Below are 21757 nucleotides of genomic sequence, written 5' to 3' on the forward strand. Positions count from 1 at the left end.
CTCCCTTCCAATCTGAAATCAATAAAAACATTTTTAAAAATAAAATAAAAAATAAATAGTGTGTAGTTATTCATTATGTTTACATTTTCAGTCTTTCCTACACTAGAATATAAGCTACACAAGCAGGGGAATTGTTTGTCATCATTGCCTCTTTTGTTCATGATATATCACAAGTACCTAAACAGTGGCTGACACATAGCATCACTGAATAAATTTATTTGGTGAATGAGTGCCATCCTAAGTGTCAAAGCCACATAGTATCAAGGCTCTACTAAACAAAGTAATTTCATTTAATGATGTTATCATCCCTCAAAAAGATAAAACTTTCTGTTAGTGTCCTTCTCCAGTTCAATTGTAGATATATTCAAATGCAATTTAACATCCTAATCATAGCAAATTGGAGAAATAGGAGGAAGTTGTACATTTCTGCCACAAGATGTATCTAAGTCAAGAGTCTCACTTGAATGCGTGTGGCAGGCAAAGCATTGAGTACCTATCTTTAAAGAACCAATCACGCATCCCAAGGGCCCTTCTCTTTTGATAATGCCTCACCGGGCACCCTAAGGTCACTTGAAGCTGTTATCAACTGTGTATCGTAGGAGCCCCAGGTACATTGGAAGCTAGAAGCTTGAAGCAACTAGAAAAACACCTTTGCCTACTGCTATTCTCCCCATTCTTCCTACTCACCTTGGCTTCATAACACTCACAAAGTTTTGTTGCATTAAGTTGTCTACTTCCTTTTGTTCCTTACTAGCCTGCCTGTCTTCTTGACAGCATGGCACCTACACAACACCTGGCAGCACATGGTGACTGCACGATAAACAGTCACAGAATCAGTGAATGATTCAGAGTGTCTTAAGGTCAGATGCATTACAAACATAATCTAAAGTATTAATAGAACATAGAGTTAATGAAAGCATTAATAAATCACCACAAGAATGTAATTATGCAAATATAGAAAATCCCACATTTTCATTCCTTCGTTAGCCAAAAAAGAAATACCTTCACTTCTAGCTATTCACCATCAAAGTAGTTGTGGGCGTATATACGTAAAAATTCAGCTTTCCTATAAAGAATGTTTAGAGTGCTAATAAAAGACCTGGATTAGATTTGAGTCCTGACTCAATTCAGTTATATAACTTTGGACAAACATTTAGCCTTCCAAATCTCAGGTTTCTCACCTGTGAAATCGGAATAATATTGCTGTTTACCTTCAGTACACTCTTGTAAGGGTCAAATGAGACTAAGTCTGAAACATTTCTTTGATGTATAAAAATAATTATTTTTCACATTTATTCTCTTTCTACTTTCCCTCAGTTTTCAGTTACTCAGAAAAAAAGCACTTACAGAACTATTGTATAATTCAGATTTTTACTTAAGTCTTATATAATAAATACTATGAACTCTTCATAAAAAAAGAGGCTAAAGAATCTGTAGTATATGCCTTTTCCATTTGCCCAATCCTCCTTGAGTTAACAACTTTAAAGATAATTATCAAGCCTTCTTTTAATATTTTCCTTATACAAACATTTTTCTCCTGTGTTGGTTAATAGAGTGAAGAGCTTGGGTAAAAAAAAAAATGCCCAAGTCCAATCCTGACTAATTTTTTTATGTCTTTATTGTTTAAAGTATTACATATGTCCCCCATTCCCCCCCCCCATTGCCCCATGATAGCCCACCCTGCCCCTACTTCAGGCTTCCATCACCCTATTTTCTGCGTCCATGGGTTATGCATATATGCATACAAGTTCTTTGATCTCTTCCCACCCACCCACCAACCCACCCCTGCCTTCCCTCTAAGATTCGACAGTCTGTTTCATGCTTCTATGTCTCTGGGTCTATTTTGTTCAACAGTTTATTTTGTTCATTAGATTCCACATATGAGTGAGATCATGTGATACTTGTCTTTCTCTAACTGGCTCATTTCACTTAGCATAATACTCTCCAGGTCCCTCCATGCTGTCTCAAAGGGTAAGAGATTCTTCTTGTTCACTGCTGCATAGTATTCCATGGTATAAATCTACCACAGCTTTTTAATCTACTCATCTACTAATGGGCTGTTTCCAGATCTTAGCTATTGTAAATTGTGCTGCTATGAACATAGGGGTGCATACATTCTTTCTGATTGGTGCTTTGGGTTTCTTAGGATATATTCCTAGAAGTAGGATCATAGGGTCAAAAGGCAGTTCCATATTTAACTTTTTGAGGAAACTCCATACTGTTTTCCATAATGGTTGCACCAGTCTGCATCCCCACCAGCAGTGTACTAGGGTTCCCTTTTCTCCACGTCCTCGTCATCACAATCATGACTAATTTTGACATATTTCCAAATTCTGAATAAATACAACAATTCTCTAACTGGATATTGCTGATAAAGAAAAAATAAGCAAATTTGTTTGCTATTATTTTCCATAAGAAATACAGGAGCTCATTTTCAGATTTCACACTACAGACAGTATCTCTTGTCTGATGCAATTCCTTCCCTTGTGATTCCTCACCATAGCCCTTGTTAGCTGACTTTGTATTTCTCACCATTTTCCTACTTCAGAAACAAATAAGAAAAAAAAAAATCCTTGGGGTCATTGGAGAATGTATTATTAACAGGGATATTTTAACTCCATTCAACACTAGTGATGACATTTAAAGATTGTACAAAATGCCCAGGAACTAAAATGTAATTGCTACATTTCATGTAAATTTTAACCATAACAAGAAAAACAAACAAACAATGAATGATTCTAGCATATCAAGATACATAGTGGTAATACACAGCACCTAGATGCGCTTTTTAAATAAAAATAAATTAACTCTAAAAAAATCCTCTCCAAAAGTTAATGTTGTGAAACATAAAAACAAAACAAGAAAATAAACTACGGCAAAAGCCACTTGCTTACCTGACTAATGTCACTCATCCAGGCAGCTTTCTCCTGGCGTGAAGGTGCTAGCAAGACTACAGTGAAAGGGGCGGCACCAGGAGGCTCCACCACTATCTTAAAATCCAGGTGTCCAAACACTTGCCCAGAACCTTTGGCTTCAACACACATAAACCAAACAATTAGATGTGAATGCAAAATCTGAGTAACAGCTGCTTCCACGTAGTTCTAGTAATACGATCAGTGTCCAAGTCCAGAATCTCATTTCAGCGATATGGCACTTCTCCAGCATGGGGGAGGCTTTGCTAAGCTCGTAAGCAGGTAAAAAGCTGAGGTCAGTAGGTTACTAAGGGCTACAATCCTGGTCTCCTTCTCATTTCATGGTTTGGTTTGTTTTGTGCTTTAATTTCCATAATCTACAGAGTTCCAATGCTCTAATATAATTCCTTTCTTTTCTGCCTAACACTGAAAAGTCATTATTGTGAGACAAATTCAGTAAAATGTGAATTCCCAAAGATGATTTAACAAGGTTTACAGGTTAGATGGTTCAACAGAATTTTTCATATAGAAATGACTTCAGGGAGTTTATTCTCAGCATCTCTACTGCCTCCTTACTTAGCTTTTCTTAGCTATAAAAAATAAAAACCATAGGAATGTTTAATTCTAGTGTAATTCTAAGTGATAGAATGTGACTTACAGTCATCATCGCTTGCATCTGACTCCTCAATCAAGGTACATTCTATTAGAGAGAGAACTCCACCTGTCTGGAAAGAGCCAATTTTCCATTAAGAGACTTGAGAATCATGCAGAGGTTCAGAAGCTCTGATTTGCAAATCTTATACTCAAGTTGCCACAGCAGAAAGCATAGCAATTTTACATCATAAATAAGTTTTTATACATTCCAAAATGAAATTTACATGTGTTAAAACAATTGAGCTCATTTAACTTCATGATTCTTCTCCCCAAACCACTCTCACTCCCAATGTTTATGAAATGTAGCACGTCAGTCTATGGCAACTAGATGGGCCCGTAGGGGTCTTTGAGAGTGCAGCTCAGCAAATGCGGAGCTCATTACCCAGGAGGTGACTGGAGCAGTAGAAAGCCAATATTTTCAGGCACTAATAACAGAAGGTATAGATAGGCAAATCATTCCTGTCAAGGGCCAGAAAGTAAATCTTTGAGGTTTTGCAAGCATCTGATTTCTATTGTAGCTACTCAAATCTGCCATTTTAAGAAGCATGAAAGCAGACCCAGATAAAATGTAAACAAGTGACTATGGCTGTGTTCAATAAAACTTTATTAACAAAAATAGGCACTGTAATAATTTGACAAGATTTTTATAGCTCAGTAGTCATCAACTAGTAATAATTTTGTCCAAGTTAGGATTTTAATTGCACTTCCTAATGGTAATGCACATTTAAATTTCTATTACTGTAGATCCAAGTGACAACATAGTAAATGTCAAGGTTGGTAACTGTACATTGCCTCACTCTGCAATTGTGATAACGTTTTGTGATACCAGGCATGGGAAAGTCATAATTAAATTAACCTGAATGTCTCTTGAAACATAAATAAAATAAACATGTAAAACCAGTACCTTGAGCAGATGCAGCTTTCCTCCTGAACTTCTTGTGCAAATTAAAAAGTGTTTTGTAAATAAGAAGCATTGTCTTTCTCCTTCCTTTTTCAAAGACAATGAACCCAGGCGAACTTTACTAAGTTTCCCCTTCTCAACGGAAGGTACTTGAATAAGAGAACCTGGTGATCAGGAAAGTGGAGAATACACAGCAATTAAAATTGTGTGAAGTGAGAGCCCTTCCTGACGCAATCAACACCAATGATTCACTGGACACACCATTGGAACAAGTAAAGTCCCTACATTCTGAGCAGAAGAAACAATATATTGTGTTTTAAGAGTCACACTAATTCCTACTATTTTTATAAAACACTTTAGATTTGATTACTCATCTCTGAGCAGGAAAATAAGTTTGAAAGAAAGCCAAACTGAATTCAAAGAATGAGGATTGGATCTCAATCAACTGATTAATTTAACAGTAAGATACATATTGTATAGTCACATCTATATATATAAAAAGCCAGCTACCAGAACGCCCACATGGGCCAGCGAACCGGCTCGATCAGGGGGTGGGGCCTGATTTGGGGGCGGGGCAGCTGGTCAACCTCCTGCAGCCCCTCCTGCCAGCCAGCCCCACCCTAATCAGACTCTCCCACCCTGATCAAGGGCATGACAGCCGGCCAACACCGCCCCCCCCCCACTGTGGCCCTTCCCCCTGACAGGCCCTGCCCCTGATGGGCCCCCACCACCCCATCGGATCACAGCCCCTCCCCCCAGCTGGCCCTGCCCCTGATCACACCCCCCTACCCCAATAGGGGGTGGGGCTGGCCGGCCAATCTTCCATGGCCCTTCTTCTAGCTGCTGGCCCCCGATAAGACCCCCCACCCCATTCTGGGGTAGGGCCAGCCAGCCCACTGCCCACAGCCCCTCTTCATGGCTGTTCCCAACCCCAATCGGCCCCCCCACCCCAATTGGGGGCGGGGCCCACTGGCCAATCACCTGTGGCCCCTCCCCCCAGCCAGCCTGGCCCTGATTGGGCCCTGATCAGGGAAGGCCAGCCGGCCAACCTCCCGCCATATCCTCCTCCCGACAGGCCCAGCCCCGATCCGCCCAGATTGGGGCCAGGCCAGCTGGACCCCACCCGTGCACAAATTCATGCACTGGGCCTCTAGTATGGTAATAAAATAACATAGTAGAAAGCATAAAGAGTTTAGTCTTCCTGAAGCAGTGAAGGAAGATAAATAGTATATTGATAGAATTTACATAGTATTTAAAAAATAGAATATTCAATACGTGTATATTATAACAATATACAATTTAACACAATATAGTTAACTTGAGGACTATTTTTAAAAGACAGTTATTTCAGGTTACATTTATTTTTATTTACTTTATTTTATTTTTTATTTAAATTTATTGAGTGACATTGCTTAATAAAAGTATATAGATTTCAGGTGTACAATTCTAAAATACATCATCTGTATATTGCATTCTGTATTTACCACCCAAAGTCAAGTCTCCTTCCATCATTATTTATCCCCCCTATACCCTCGTCTACCTCCCCCCAGCCCTCTTCCCCTCTGGGAATCACCATGCTGTTGTCTGTGTCTATGAGTTCTGGTTTTCTTTTGGGGTTTTTTGTTTGTTTGTTTGTTTGTTGTTTGCTTAACACCTTGACCTTCAGGTTACATTTAAACTGTGCAACAAAAATTCTTTGTGGAATCAAAATGGAAAAGAAACCACATAAAGTCTATACCCAGGGCATTCTTGTGAGCAAAACTATCTTCCATTCCATGTGAGAAGCTCTGCATAGACTTGATATAATCTCACCCTAATAATGACCTCTCTCTCCCCACAAATAAAATTCCAACATAAATTAAATATGAAACCCCAAAACACTAAGATTTGTACAAATACCCTGCCTCTGACTTCTAAAATGGCCTGGGCCAATATTATTTCTACTATTGGTTTAATCTACCATTTACCCAAAATGCAGCCTCAGAAAGGCTCAGATCAGCCTCTTGAGAACCATTCAAGGCATCCTGACCCCTTAAATATTAACAGTGGGTCATCTCTAAGAGGTGAGGTTGCAGGCAGCCCTATTTTCTTTTTCATACATTTTTTAGGTTCCATTATATTTTTTTAATGAGCACAGAATAAAGTGAACAGAAAATCAGTAAATTCTTCAAAGATACAAAATTGTAAAACTATGATTGTGGGTCACAAAATGTTCACATTAACATATGAATATTCCAAATAGCATCTACTTTTTAATAAAGATCTAAAGGTGTACAGGTGGTAAAGGGCTCAAAGCTTCCATGCCCAGATTCCATCTATTTAGGTGAGTGTTAGGTGAGGCTGCTTGAGAGAATAGGCAGCTATTGGGGCCTCAAAAATAGCATGGAAACCATCCTGGGGAGAGCATGGGACTGGGGAGCAGAGGGTGGGAGAAGGCTTGATTCCATTGAAGGGAACAGGCAAGAGGAGAGTGAATGAGAGAGGTGGCAAAGGTGGGAGCAAACTGACAAAGAACAAAGGCAGTTATTAAATTTCAAGCATAAAGAAGGGATGGGGAAAGCTCAAGGCAGAACTTCTGCTTAAAGAAGTAGATGAGCAAGTAATTGCAGCAAAAAGATTGTACTCATGGGACTTACAGGATGGAATCAAAGCCAGAGGAGATCTTTTAGAGGACCTGGGTCTCCCACCGTTTTACAGAAAGGGAAACTGAGGCCTAAGAGGCTAAACAGCTCTCAGGGCGGCATGGCCAGGACACAGCAGTGGATTCAGCATCGTGAAAACTGAAATCTGGAAATGGAATGAACGGGAAAAGGCAGTAACTTCCAGCTTTGCCATGAGTGGAAATGCTGGATCATATGGTAGTTCTATTTTTAATTTTTTGGGGAACCTCCATACTGTTTCCCATAATGGCTGCACCAAATTACAATCCCACCAATAGCACACAGGGTTCCCTTTTCTCCATGTTCACACGAGCATTTTTTATCTCTTGTCTCTTTGATTGTATAATGCCATTAATCTTAATTTCACTCAGTCGTGAAAAAGAATGAAGAGCAATTTCCAGGTTATTGGATTAGACATTTGAGAAGACGTAAATATTGCTGGCCCCCATGTTACAATTTCAAAGAACACTGAAAGTACATGATTTTGAGTGTGGGAATGCTTAAGGTACCAGAGAAGCCCATGGCTCATTCTCAGTGCATTTCACTCTGAATTTAGGCTCCTTTATTTAATTTTCTTGATTCACATTTCTATAAGGCAATGTTGAATCTGCATAATAGATTTTATACAAAATGTCAATTTGGAGTGGCTTGATCTTTTACTAAATTTCATATATATTTTATGTTATCAAAAATAGAAACATTTCAAAATTTGGATCTTGGTGGGGGTTTTTGTTAATCCTCACTCGAGGATATTTTTTCCATTGATTTTTAAAAATATATATTTTTATTGATTTCAGAGAGGAAGGGAGAGGGAGAGAGAGAGAGAAAACATCAATGATGAGAGAGGAGCATTGATCGGCTGCCTCCTGCACGCCCCATTCTAGGGACTGAGTCCACAACCTAGGCATGTGCCCTTGACCAGAATTGAACCCGGGATCCTTCAGTCCACAGGCCAATGCTCTATCCACTGAACCAAACCGGCTAGGGCTCCATTGATTTTTAGAGAGAGTGGAAAGGAGGATGGGAGAGAGGGGGGGGGGGAGAGAGAGAGAGAGAGAGAGAGACATCAATGTGAGACATATCAATTGGTTGCCTCCTGCATGCGTCCTGACCGGGGCTGGGAATTGAACCTGCAACCCAGGTACATGCCCTTCACTGGGAATTGAACTTGAGAACCTTCAGTGCACAGGCAGATACTCTAACCACTTAGCAACACAGCCCAGGGCTGGATCTTGGTTTTTAAAGTTTATATCATAATCTCATAGGCATTAGTTTATTTGCTTTTGTAAGCATTAGTTCCTTTAATCTTCAGGAGAACCCTACTAGTAAAAGATAAACAACTTAAGGAGATGTAACTGAGGCAAAGAGAGGTTAATTAAATTGCCCAATATCATACAGCAAAAAAATGGAGAAGACAGCATTTGACCTTCAGTGACATGGCTATATTATCTTCCTATTATTGTCTCAGATACTTATACATTTATTTATTGAGAAACTTTGAATAGATTTTGGAAAAGGAATGACAATGTCAGACCACTGCTATGATACATTTTGCATCCTATTCATTAACTATTTAATAATTGGAATCAATTTATAATAACAAAAGGGTAATATGCAAATCGACTGAACGGCAGAACGACCGGTCACCATGATGCGCACTGACCACCAGGGGGCAGACGCCTCAACCAGAAGCAGGGCTGAAGGCTGGTGAGCACAGCAGCAGTGGCAGAAGCCTCTCCTGCCTCTGAGGCAGCACTAAGGATGTCCGACTGCTGGCTTAGGCCCACTCCCTGCGGGCCTAAGCCATCAGTAGGACATCCCCCAAGGGGCTCCTGGACTGTGAGAGAGCGTAGGCCGGCCTGAGGGACCCCCGCCCCCAAATGCATGAATGTTGTGTACTGAGCCTCTAGTTTATAATAAAACTTCTGTTATTTCAATTACTAAATGCTCATGGACTAACATTTAAGATTAGCTAATGCCCTTATTCTGAAGAGGCCTTTCAGAGAATCTGGATGATTTATTTTTTCTAGTCCTCAAAATAAAATAAAAAATGTCATTTAAGATTGAAACCGTGCACATGTGCACTTGCACAAACACATGCACATACATACCACACTGAAATAGACCTTATATCATCCTTAACAGTAAATAACACAAATACTAACACACAATTAGAGATAAATTGTAGTACATTTCATAGAAAACAGAATCCCTCAAAGTTTAAAACAATTTTTTAAAAGCCCACCTCAATGGGTTTTAAAGCCTGCTAAAGGGTATTTAGTAAAAGTGATAATAGACACAACCAAACCAAAACAATGCAAACTTTCCAGACAATCTGTAATTCAATTACTTCCCACTTTCAGATTAAGGTCTGACTTTTTAAAACCACCTTTATTGAATAATTCCTAAACAGACGAACCAAACCAAACAATACAGAAAAATACTGCTGAAAAACAAATCAATAAATCAACATCAACCCAATAATAACATCAGATATATTAATAGCTGACAGGAGTGCCTTAAACGTGTGATACAGAACAATCGATAAATAACATCTGGACTTGAGTCAAAGGGAGAGGTGGCTCATGATTGATTTTCTTCCAGGTGCCAGGAAAAAAAAAATTCAATATATTTAACCTTCAGGCAGTTTTCATTATAGATGTTTTTTACAAACTTGGATAAAAATAGTCTAAGTTTGTAGAAATATACTAAATGGTTATGTATAATCATCCTTCGCAATCAAAATTCCTTTCAGAAATCAGAGAAATAATAGTTAGAGAAACTTTTGTTTCCATTCCCACATAGTATAAAGCTCAAGTCAATTTGTATTTTTCAGTAAACTCTAAACACAAGAAAAATACAAAAGAAGACACCTTCCAACCCAAGCTGCAATTGAACAAGCAATTCCATTTAATCCCATACCCATCATCCAGGTATCATGGAAAGCGCTATACCAGGCAAGAGAGAATTCACAGGCATTGCCCTTCGGAATTCTAATTCCTGGGAGAGATAGGCATGCAGACATGCACTTATAATACACAAGAGCCTGAGACACATGCACCTGGAGCAAAGGGCCTTGGAAACGATGAGGAAGGTAAATTCATTCTAACTGCATGGGAGGGGACGAGAAGAAGCAGAAAAGTTAAAAAGGCTTACTTGGATGTGTCTGACCTAAGCCTGGTAGGACAAGTAGACCGTTAAGAGGCACGAAAGAGATGGGTAAGGGCATTGCCGGTCGCCAGGCTGGCGGACAACACACTAAGGACACCGAGGCAGGGAAGTGCCGGGAAGGCAGGAGCCGATATGGGACACAGTCTGTGCAGAGCCACAGAGGGGACATGCAGAAGGCCTGGTGTTGTTAGCATTATACTCCACTATTGTTATTTTTTAAATTAATAGCGAAAGCCCAAAATGAGAAAAGGTATCATTTCCTACATTATACTTCCAAACTTTAACCTCTGTGTGATTTCTCTCTTTGTAAATAAATAATGGAAAGTAGAACTGCATGTGTTACGTTTTGGAAGTATTCTGTGCAAAAATTAATGTGCACAGCACAAATGTTTGGTTTGATGAGGTAAACAATAGTTTAAGCAGCACATTTTGGTATGCAACAGAAATGCAAATTATCTTCAAACAATATTGAAATATTGTAAACAGAAATTACGTTAAAGGCTAGTCCCAAATTTCTGTGCCGCTTCTCACCAGGTTCAAAATGATACATGTGTACAATCCACTGTCTCACATCAATTCCATGAGGCATGCTCCCCTCCCCCGGGACGCCTCAGTTCTTAGAAATAACCTGGGACGTGGTTTACTTTCTGCACTTTGTGAGAGCCGCGAAGAGATATGCACCACTAGGCTCTTCTTTCTCCATGGTTTCCAGCACAAGTATCTTGAGCTCTTCAAAAGCTCAGTTTACGGGGTGACGCTACCAAAGCACACCCCACAGACAAGATGCCTTCGCCACTTCCAAAGGTTGGCAGGGGTTAGCGTGACATTTCCTGGTCACTGGAGCCACCAGCTGACTCGAACATAGCATGCGGGGCCTCCAGAAGTGCTGACGAAAAACGGGAACAGAAGACCGCTGTTTTCACTTCGGACACGGCCCCCACTGCCACCTGAAAGGGCTTTAAGTAACGCAACTTTCTCTCGGGCCTCTGCCTGGGTGTTATCACCACCTGGCACGGACACTCCCATCGGCCAGACGGGTCTGTCCTCACTGGAGCTGCAGAGAACGTCTGGCCCACTAAGGAGAGTCGGTCAGAACGTAAGGGACTCTGCCACTCCTGCTGTACTATGAGTGTGTTGCTGTTTTTCGTGGCCCCTGAAAAGAGACAGCATGAAGGTGGGCATGGACCACCGCCTCCCTCAAGACCATGGGGAGATCCTGCAGGAACCGCATTAATCACACAGCTAAACCAAGCCGGCTCCCAAAGGCTTTCCTGGATCTGATAATGTAACAAACGCAGAGACCACTCAGGTGGTGGGTGCGCGGCATGAGGACGTACCTTGGCGGATGAAAGTTTGGCTGGTGTCCAGCAAAATGTCACAGCCCTCCACGATCATTCTTTCTATGGCAAGGTTCTTCCTTATGTTTTCAGTGTCACTCACTTCATCGTGCATTATCCTGTCGGACAGGACACAGACAGGATCACTATCAGAGATCTTTGTATTGCCCTGGCCCGTGAACAAAGAGCCCCACCTGGGAACATGTATCAATGTAAGTGGGGCTGTGAGGGAAGCAGACTGGAAGTCCCGGCCTCAACAAGCCATGACCCAAAGCAAGGCCAATGTGCACCATGATTACAGATCAGCGGGTCAGTGATCAGAGAGTACCCTGGGAATGCTGCTGGTAAATGCAACAGGAAAGCAACATATTATTTTCTGAAAAGCTTTCAATGAAGATTGAAATTAGGGTGCCATTTCTTAGAGGCAGAGTAAATTAGAAACCTTTATACCATTTATCCCAGATAAGCTAAAGGAACACAGATATAAATAACTGTCTGAAACACTGAAAAGCTACTGATAAATCCAAGATATACATTCTCCAGCTCCCTGGCAAATATGAATACAAAAATGCAACAAAAAGTCATTTTTCTATTATGCTGAAAGAAATGTGAACATTCTCCACCTTAATCCAAAGTACACCTGATCTCAAGGCTATCATTAAACTTTCGGGTGAATCTGAGAAGCTGTGTGTCTTGCCTCTTGTTCCCTAGACATACAATTAGGTTTCCACAAAAGACTAACTTGCTGCTTTCCCGGAACAGGCTGCTATTCTAGGTTCTCTGCATACCTGGACAGGTCCTCCAGTTTTGATTTTGCAAATTCCAGACTCTTCCTCTCCACATGCTCATGGGGTGTATGAGCGAGCAGTTCATGAATTGTGATGATATACCTGGGGATCTAAATGCAAACAAAGGCCAGTGTGAGCATGAGGTGAGGATCAGTAACACCGGGACATTCTCTTCTATGCCTTCATCACTTCCAAGAAGTTCGTCTCTACTCTTATAGTTGTAATTGTTTTACAAACATTTTTTTAAGAAATACATGAGTGGGGGAGTGGGGGGCAAAGGGGGGGTGTAAGGATACATATGCAATACCTTAATCAATAAAGAAGAAAAAAAAGAAATATATTTTAAAACATTTAAAATGAACTACATTTCAAACATCACACACACACACACACACACACACACACACACACACATGCGCAAATTCCCCAGGAACACATGAAAAGAGTAATAAAGTATTGTTATTGTTTCTTTAGATTTTTTAATATAATCATACATTTCTTAATCATAATTTTTGAAAATTGGTTCATAGGGAAACAGATATAGTTATCATCAAGTCACTAGAGTCTGTCTGTTATATATATTTGTCTGTTTATAATTTTTTAAAAATTGACAATCCTACTGTAACGTTCTCTTTACCAGGTAAGAATTGAAACTTGGGCCTTGGCCAGTGTGGCTCAGTTGGTTGGGCATTGTCCCATGCACCAAAAGGTTGCTGGTTTGATTCCTGGTCAGGGCACATGCCCGGGTTACAGGCTCTATCCCAGGTAGGGGGAGTGCAGCCAATCAATGTTCAGCTCTCACACATCAATGTATCTATCTATCTATCTATCTATCTATCTATCTATCTCTCTCTCCCCCTCTCTCCTTCTCTTTCTCTAAAAATCAATATTTATAAAAAAAAGAATTAAAATTTGGGAGAAGATATGTTCACCCTTGTTATATTCTGATCCTCCTTCTAGCAGTAAAAAGTATTGTTTAATGAGGTTACTTACTTGTACTTTTGTTTACAGACTACCCACATTCTGCCAAAGGCACAAAAAACTCCACCAACCCTCTGAAGGTTTTAATAGACCATAGCAGAGCTTTAACTCAAATTTCAGTGATTCAACGTATTTAAATTTTACTGGCTTAGAAACTAAAGTTTGTTAGAAATCAGGGGCAGAGGGTTTAATTCTAATAACATACATGAACAATAGCTACCATAACACGGCTCACTGTGAGTCAGATCAGGTGCTCAAGGTTTACAGGTGCATGTAATCCTCCAACAACGTAAGATTCCTTCCCATTTTACATATAAGGAAACGAAGTGTGGAAAGGTCAGTAATTTTCCCAATGTGGCCTCATAGTAAATGGCAGAGCCAGCCATGAGCCCAGCTCTGCCCAGTGCACTAGCCCAGTAAGTCTGCTCCAGGACTGGGTTCTCACTCAACACCTGAAAGCACCCCTGAGAATGAAGGAAGTAAAAGTTTCCCAGGGCCCCGTGGGTAGCTCTTGCATTCTGACCTGACATGGTGTTGGTGCGTCTCTCCACAGATCTGCGTTTGCTCTCTTGGCAGTGGTGGCCTTCACTGGGTAATTTACTAATATTTACTGGATGCCCACATTTACGTGTGAAGCACAGAGGGCAGCACCATCAACACAGACATCAATCTGCAGCTCCTACTCGGGATCACATCCTAGGGAATGCCATCCAGTCAAGGTTTCAGCAGTGCTACAGACGCCCTAGTCATGGGAGGTGGGGAATAGCAGACCCTTCCCTCTGAAGGCTTGCTGCTTCCCACCCCATAGACTTCTCAGCGAGATAGCCTGTAGGGCTGTGCCACCTGGTGAAGCTCCTGGGGTAAGTATACTTTCCAATACCCCTTTCTCATAATCCCATGATTGATTAAAGTTTTCTCCTAAGTTAGTAGTCCACAAAGAAATCACCAGCTAAGGTACTCAGTTTTTCATAACAAAGAGGGCAGGAGTGGGAGAGCCTGACTACTTATAGTACACTGGAACCTCACTAAACTGAGTTTAGTCAATACCTCCATGATCCTCCCCCATTAATTCAATCTATTTTAGAGAGCTCCCTGGCTGAGGTTCAAGAGAATAGATTTGAAATTTAGTAACTGGCCTTTTCCACAAGAAAGCGAAGGAACAGACATGCCTGAAACTGCCAAAAAGTGGGCAAGGAACGTTCTGCAGAGAAGTGGAAGGCTCTCCCAAGAGCTTATCTGTATATTCAAGTGCTGATTATAAATCTGTTCCCCCAAAACCCAAGAATTACAGAAAGTACTGTCTAGATCGGTGGTTTTCAACCTTTTTCATCTCATAACACACATAAACTAATTACTAAAATTCTGTGGCACACCAAAAAATTCATTATATCTTTTGCCGATCTGACAAAAAATATATAGGTATAATTTTGATTCATTCACACCGGATGGCTATTGTTGTGTTAGCTGTTGTCATTTTTTAAATTTGACAATCTAAGGGAAAAGAGGTCAGTGCCCCTGACTAAATTAGTCAGGTATTGCGCCTTTTAAAAATTCTTGCGGCACACCAGTTGAAATCACTGATCTAGGTGAATCATCATTCCGCTTTCAGTTATGGAACAATACTTGTCACTTTATAGACATTAATTAGTTTGTTCTCCAATAACCATAAACAGGTGTCTACTTTCTGGTGAACATCTAACGGTGCTGGTCTCACCAGAAGTAGATTTCATGATCAGCTTACCTGTGGATTTATGAGCAGCTGAGGCCAATTTAAACAGTTCTAGACATGCCACTGTCTTTGCAAAATAAAAAATATGTTAATGACTACATTGTTTTCCATAACAAATTTCTTGACAACACTTGGATTTGCTTATCTGACAGTTCAATGGAGGATACTAGTATATTCACTGTATCATCCGAATTCTACAATTCCTCCGTGTTTCCATAGTTCAACGTAGTTCATTAACCCCAGCAATTGACTCACTGGACAAGGGGCCCAGGAGGAGGTAGAATATAATACTTTCCTACACATCCACAGGCTAAAAGTTGCCAATCACCTCTCCCCTCTCTCTGTTCCACACCAACCTCTGTCCCCATATACAGGCTCAAAAAAAAAAAAAATCTGGTGGTATGAACTAGGCTCATCTCTTCCAATGTTGCTATATAGCAAAAAACTGAAATCTGCCACCCTCATCCCAAGGTGTCCAGCCTACACCAGAGCAAGGCAGAAGTGCCACTGCTAATACAATGTATGCAGAGGGACATAGATGTGCCTCGACCATCTGAGAGAGCAAGTGCCTCATGACTATTTCACCTATTTCACCTCGAAAGGACCAATGGAGAACAAGAAGAGTAGAATGGACATGGGCCTAGCAATAAAAACCTTTCAACTTCTAGAAAGAGCAACCCCACCGCCAAGTGTTCCATGTGTCACTTTAGAGAGACAGTAGGAGGGAGAGACACCAAATGAACAAGACAGAGGAGAGACATCAATGAGGATGAGGCCCTTGGGCAGCAAACTCTGATGATTTTCCCTCTTGGTCTATTCAAAATAGTTATAAGGAAGCAAAATAGTTATGAGGAAGCAAATAAATAAAGAGCACAATTCTGTGCTCTTTCCATTTGCCCATTTCTTGCAGTTGGACCAGTTCTGGCCAAATTCTTTAAATTTGAGGTTTCTCCCAGAGCAAGCAATGGCTCTCATAAGCTGAGGCTTTTGGTTACCCTGGTCTGGACGAAGCCAGAGAATCTCAACATCTGACCCTTCAGCTAAATTCTAGGGTTTGGGGCCACCACCGTCTTGGCAGAGGCGGAGAGGGTTAGGGCCTAGACTAACACCACCATGTAGTTACCCAACCAAACTTTCAGAACCAGTGTAATGCGAGTGGTATCACAGAGTCAGAGAGCTAGTGCCTGGGAGATAATCACAGCTCAGCTGCCTCAATTTTGAGATCTAGAAATGGAGGTTTAGATTGGTTCGATTATTTTTCCCAAAGCTATGATTAAAGGGTAAGCAAGACATCCAGGTCTCCTGAAGATTCCCAGTCCAATGGTCCTTGTCTGTATTATGGGAAGTCCTTGGGGTCAATCAAAATGCCCATTGTTATTGGGCTTAAACTCCATGGGGAGGGAGGGAGAGATGGTGGAAGAGTATCACAGCATTTTTTAAGAAATCCACAGACCTTTCCAAGACCCTACATTCAACTTTTGGACATGTCACCTAAAGTGCAAGTGAAGCCTGCCATTTTAAAACATTGAGAGAGTTTTACCAGGGGGAGTTAAATAGCAATTGGAAAGACATCGGTGGGGAAGGAGCTGGGAACCTCTTTGAACGTTCCATGTGTCTTTCACACTCTACCTTTGTATATTCACCTGAGTTGGGGTTGCTGAACAGAATCAACTTAGTGTATTTTAGTCATTACCTAGAGGCAATTGCCAAAAAATCAAATAGAATCTCAGAAGAACATTGCACTATGCAAAATTGGCTTCACTGTAAGTAAATCTTAAATTACAATTTTGTATAAGGTTACCAAAAAAGAAAACTTTTTTTCTTTGAAGTTTTCCTTGTGAAATATTTCCTCAGAGAGGCAAAGAGTTCAAACAATTCAGTTCCATGAAAAAACACAATAACATTACCAAGTTCCACTATACTTAAGTTATTTCAAATGCATCCTTTTGGTTTTTATAGAGATTTTACTAAACTTCTATAGTAATTTCCAGGATTTCAAACAGGTTTGACAAACTTGAAGACAAACCATTACAAACCAGGCCAACATTTCTTTCTGAGGCTAGAAAATGATCCACCGGGGTCAGCGTTGAGGGGGACAAAGCTCCCCACAGAAACCCTAACACACATGATTCGGGGATTCGGTTTACCACATGACAATTTAAAGGGCTGGCCAGATGCCCCATAAATTCCACATCGGAACACTTGATGCCTTTCCAAAAGAACAGCATCAACACTTTTCAAGAGAACAGGCAATTCAGTTCACATTTTGGCCTCTGCAATTCTCACTCAAGGGCTCTTAATGGTAAAGCCCAAGATATAGGAAAGAACACAAGTGTACTTGATCCCTTGGGTTGCTCTAATCCCACAAAGTGAATGTCACGACAAGCCCCAGCCTCCCTGCAGCAGCCCGAGAGGGGCCAAGAGTCCCCGGCCCAGCGAATGCCTCTGGCTCCTAAGCCTCCACAGCCTCTGTCACCTGGGAGGTCCTCCTTTTGCTCTCCACAGCTCCAGCCAAGGGGGACTCAACAGCAATCACAGCAGGGTGGGGAGGATGGCCAGGAACACAAGACTTTCCCACTGGTCCACGCAACTTCCCAGGAACCTTTTATGCAACCAGCATATCCTGGAACATTTGCACAGCATCCTATTTCTGTAACCCTAATAATATTTTTAACCATGCTGGAGGAGGAGACTTCATGGAAGAGGTCTGCGTGGAATCTTTCTATAAAGAGAACATTGTGCCGCTTTTCAAAAAAAAAATCATTTTTTATGTAATTGTCTCAAAAATGCCTGGCTTTCTTACATATACTAGGCAGAGAGCGAATGTGAGGCACAAATTTGATTATCTCAAGGTCAAGATCAAGATGAGAGGTGATGCATGTGTGCTATAATTCTTCACAGGGGATCCTTGCACATCTCCCTCTGGTCATCAGGAACACTGAGCTGGAACTAGTGACTCATAAAATGCATCCCAGAGGACTCACCTGAAACATCGGGTAGGTCAAGAACGTTTCCAGCATCCTCCCTTCACAGGCAGGGTTGGCTTCATACTGTTTTAAGAGTTTGTCAAAATCTCTGTTTTGCTTACAATTGGCAAGCACTTGGAGGCTGTACTGGTGGTTACGTACAAATTCTTGATAAATGTTCAGCATGGGGAGCAAAATATCAAACAGATCAGCTGAAAGAAGAAGTAAAATGGCAGTTTCTCTTGGTGCTCAGTAAGTTATCTAAGGTACTGGAGAGAGACTGTGTTCACTCAATGGGAGTGGCAGGGAGTGGCTCCTCCCAGTACCAGGTGTCACACATGCTTGGGGGCCAGATCAGATGCCTGAATGACTGATCTGACAGAGTGTTCTCCGGGGCAGAGCCTGACTCTAGCCCAGAATGACCATGACAGGCCAGGGGAAAGGTAAGTAGTAGGGCAGGGCCCAAAGGCCAATGAGACAAATTCCCAATGGCTAAAGCAGCTTAGATCAGTGGGAAAATTCAACAGCTTCAGCTGAATAATGCTGAAATTATTTTACCCTAATTGTAGCCAGAGTAAGAGAAACCAAAGCATGCACTTACCTAAAATTAAAGTAGGCCAGTTTGCTAACCTTGCCTTCAGTCCTTGATGAAATATTTCATGAAGAAACATGATTGTTTCACTATAAAAATGCAAAAAGAATATAATTTAGTCTTGAGTAGAGCCATTGCCACCCAATGTGGGGAAATCTCCCTCCTTCCTCACAACAGCAAAGCCAGGCTTTTAATCACATGTTATCAGACTTCTCATTTTACACACACACACACACACACACACACACACACACACACACACACACACACAAACACTTTTTTATTTATCTCCAAGTACCACCCTGTTTCTCTGCTCTTTTTTTTATATAATATCCCTCCTTTGAAAGCGTTTTCTATACATACTCTCTTCCAATTCCAAGCCTTCCATTCTCTCCAATCTGGCTTTGGACCCACACCCTCATCAAAGTTACCAATGAGCTCCATGTTATTAAACCCACAGTCAGTTCTAAGTTATGATTTTATTTGACCTTTTGATATAGTTATTCATTCCCTCTTGCCTTGTTTTCAGGACAACCCACTCTTCTGTTTTTCACCTTGCAACTCTGATTCTCTTTACTATCACATTATAGCTCTTCTTCATCTTCTAACCTTTAAATGTTGGAATAACCCAGGGCTCAGACCTTGTTCTTCTCTCATCCATCTGTACCCACTCCCTTGGCAATCTCATTAATACTAACAGCTTACTAATCATATGCTATTGGACTTCCAAATTTATATCCCCATCCCAGACTCCTACCTTGAATGCCAGTCTAATATCCAATCCCTGCTCATTTGATTTCTCCACTTGGATGGCAAATAGCATCTCATACTTGTCAGTTCCAAAATAAAAGCTCTTCATCTTTTCCCGAGTCTTCCTCCATGTAGTAAATAGCAACTCCATACTCTAGTTGTTCAGGCCAAAAACCTTGGAATTTTACCTGCTTTTTGTTTTCTCTCAAAATCCACATCAAACTCATCAACAAATCTTACTGGCTCTATACTAAAAATATACCCAGAATCCAACCACTTATCACTTTCTCCATCACAATCATCTCTTAGTTGGTTTATCACAACAGCCACCTAACAGGCCTCCCTGCTATAACCACCTTTCACCTAGCTTACTGATCTCTCTATAGTCTGTTCTCAACTGAGAGGCCAAAGTGAGCCTTTCAAATCATAACTCATGTCATGCCACTTCTCTGCTCAAAACCCCACCAACGTTTCCCCATCTCAAAGTAAAAGTAAATGATCTTATAATGTCTTACTGTTAATACTTTAACTTCCCCCTGCATCCACACAGACCTTGGCAGTTTCTCAAACAAGCAAGCCAGGCCTACTCAGGCCCTTTGCACAGGCAGTCCCCTCTGTTTGCATCACTTTCCCCCTAGATAGTCATATGGCTTACTTCCTCACCAATTGAAGCCTTTTTTCAAATGTTAACTTATTTTTGAGGGCTTTCTGAAGACTATATATATATAGTCTTTGTGTGTGTGTGTATATATATATATATGGCACATTCACATAATATAATACAATGTAGCAATTTTTTAAAAAATAGAATGTTCTTTAGATATCAATATGGAAAGATGTCCAGGATATATTGATACATGAAAGAAAAATCTATATTAAAAATACATTGCCTTTTGTGTAATCAGGGGCAAAGTAAGACTCAAAATCCATATTTGATTTCACCTACATTAATAAACACTGGAAGGATATATAAGAAATTAATTTAAATGATTACATACAGAAAGTGGGGGAATGAGGTGGGCGAAGGCAGGATAAGAATGAGATTTCTAACTGTTGTTTGATGTTTTCATGTTGTTTTGACTTGTGAACTTGTATTATCTACTCAAAAACAAATAACTAAAATTTTAAGTGGAACACCCAAGCACTTTTCTTCCCCCACTTATCTCTTTTGCCATATATATATTCGTTGACTTCAGAGAGGAAGGAAGAGGGAGGGAGAGAGAGAAATATCCATGATGAGAGAGAATCATGGATTAGCTGCCTCCTGCACACCCTCCACTGGGGATCAAGCCCACAATCCAGGCATGTGCCCTTGACCAGAATCAAACCTGGGACCTTTCAGTTCGCAGGCCGACGCTCTATCCACTGAGCCAAACCGGCTAGGGCTCTACTTTGCTTCTTCATTTTTCTACAGAACTCATCACCACATGATATACTACACAGTTCACTTAATCACTATTCATTGTCTGTCTTCCTACATCAAAATTTAAGTTCCATGAAGGCAGGGATTTTTTTTTTTATTTTTTATTTTTTTGCTTTGTTCACTGACGAATCCTCAGCAGTAAAGATACTATAAATATTTATTGAGTGAATAGATTTACTAGAAAGTCTCAGGCCCTCTGTTAGTTTTTGCTCTTCCTAGAGTACTTTTGTATAAATCATATGTAAAGACCCATTAATCATTTCATTTTCTTCTTCGTTTTATGAGGGAGATGATCTTCCCCAACATACACATACCCCCACACAATGATAAGAAAACATATGTCAAATAGAGGAGAAAAACAGAAAACTACATGCCAAGATTCAAGATAAAGATATACAAATTGGACTAATAATGAAACACAAATAATAGCCTTCTTATTTTCAATATCATAAACTCACAAAATTTATGAAATTTATGAAACCTATTTTTTACAAGTAGAGTAAAAATTCTAATAAATACAAATGGGTTTTTCACATGATTGATTTATGCCAAGACAAACCTGTTAAGGAAAATACTACTGACGTCGTCGTGGCTGATGGGGGGCTTCTTGGAGCTGGCGGCCATTCGCAGGGGCCGGAGGAAGCAGTTGACCAGGATGTAGAGCTGGTGAACATACTCCGACTCAGCCTCGACCATGGTGAACACAATCTGGTTTCTCTTCCTCATACTTTCAGCATGAGGAGAACAGATGTAATCCTGCACAATGGTCTTCCATTTCCTTCTACACAACCATCCTCGCATGAAGCTCTGAACCTATAGAGCAAAAAAGATGGAAGAGAAGGGGAAGGGGAAGAAGAAAGAAAAGAAAAGAAAACCTCAGGGAGTTGTGAGAC

The 21757-nt window shown here is 40.7% G+C and overlaps 1 protein-coding gene across 1 annotated transcript in view; it reads right to left on the reverse strand.

The window, feature by feature from the left end:
- The window catches only part of RASGRF2 (Ras protein specific guanine nucleotide releasing factor 2), a 188440-nt gene that overhangs the window by 88662 nt on the left and 78021 nt on the right, over positions 1-21757 (reverse strand). Inside the window, exons 5-12 of the mRNA XM_054715119.1 lie at positions 21424-21677; positions 18701-18780; positions 18118-18311; positions 12424-12533; positions 11636-11754; positions 4471-4631; positions 3571-3637; positions 2895-3031 (exon numbers count right to left, since the gene is read on the reverse strand). Coding sequence (XP_054571094.1) covers positions 2895-3031; positions 3571-3637; positions 4471-4631; positions 11636-11754; positions 12424-12533; positions 18118-18311; positions 18701-18780; positions 21424-21677 — 1122 coding nt within the window. The remainder of the gene's footprint in view (positions 1-2894; positions 3032-3570; positions 3638-4470; positions 4632-11635; positions 11755-12423; positions 12534-18117; positions 18312-18700; positions 18781-21423; positions 21678-21757) is intronic.

This window comes from Eptesicus fuscus, chromosome 4, assembly GCF_027574615.1.
Source record: "Eptesicus fuscus isolate TK198812 chromosome 4, DD_ASM_mEF_20220401, whole genome shotgun sequence".
Lineage (NCBI taxonomy): Eukaryota > Metazoa > Chordata > Mammalia > Chiroptera > Vespertilionidae > Eptesicus > Eptesicus fuscus.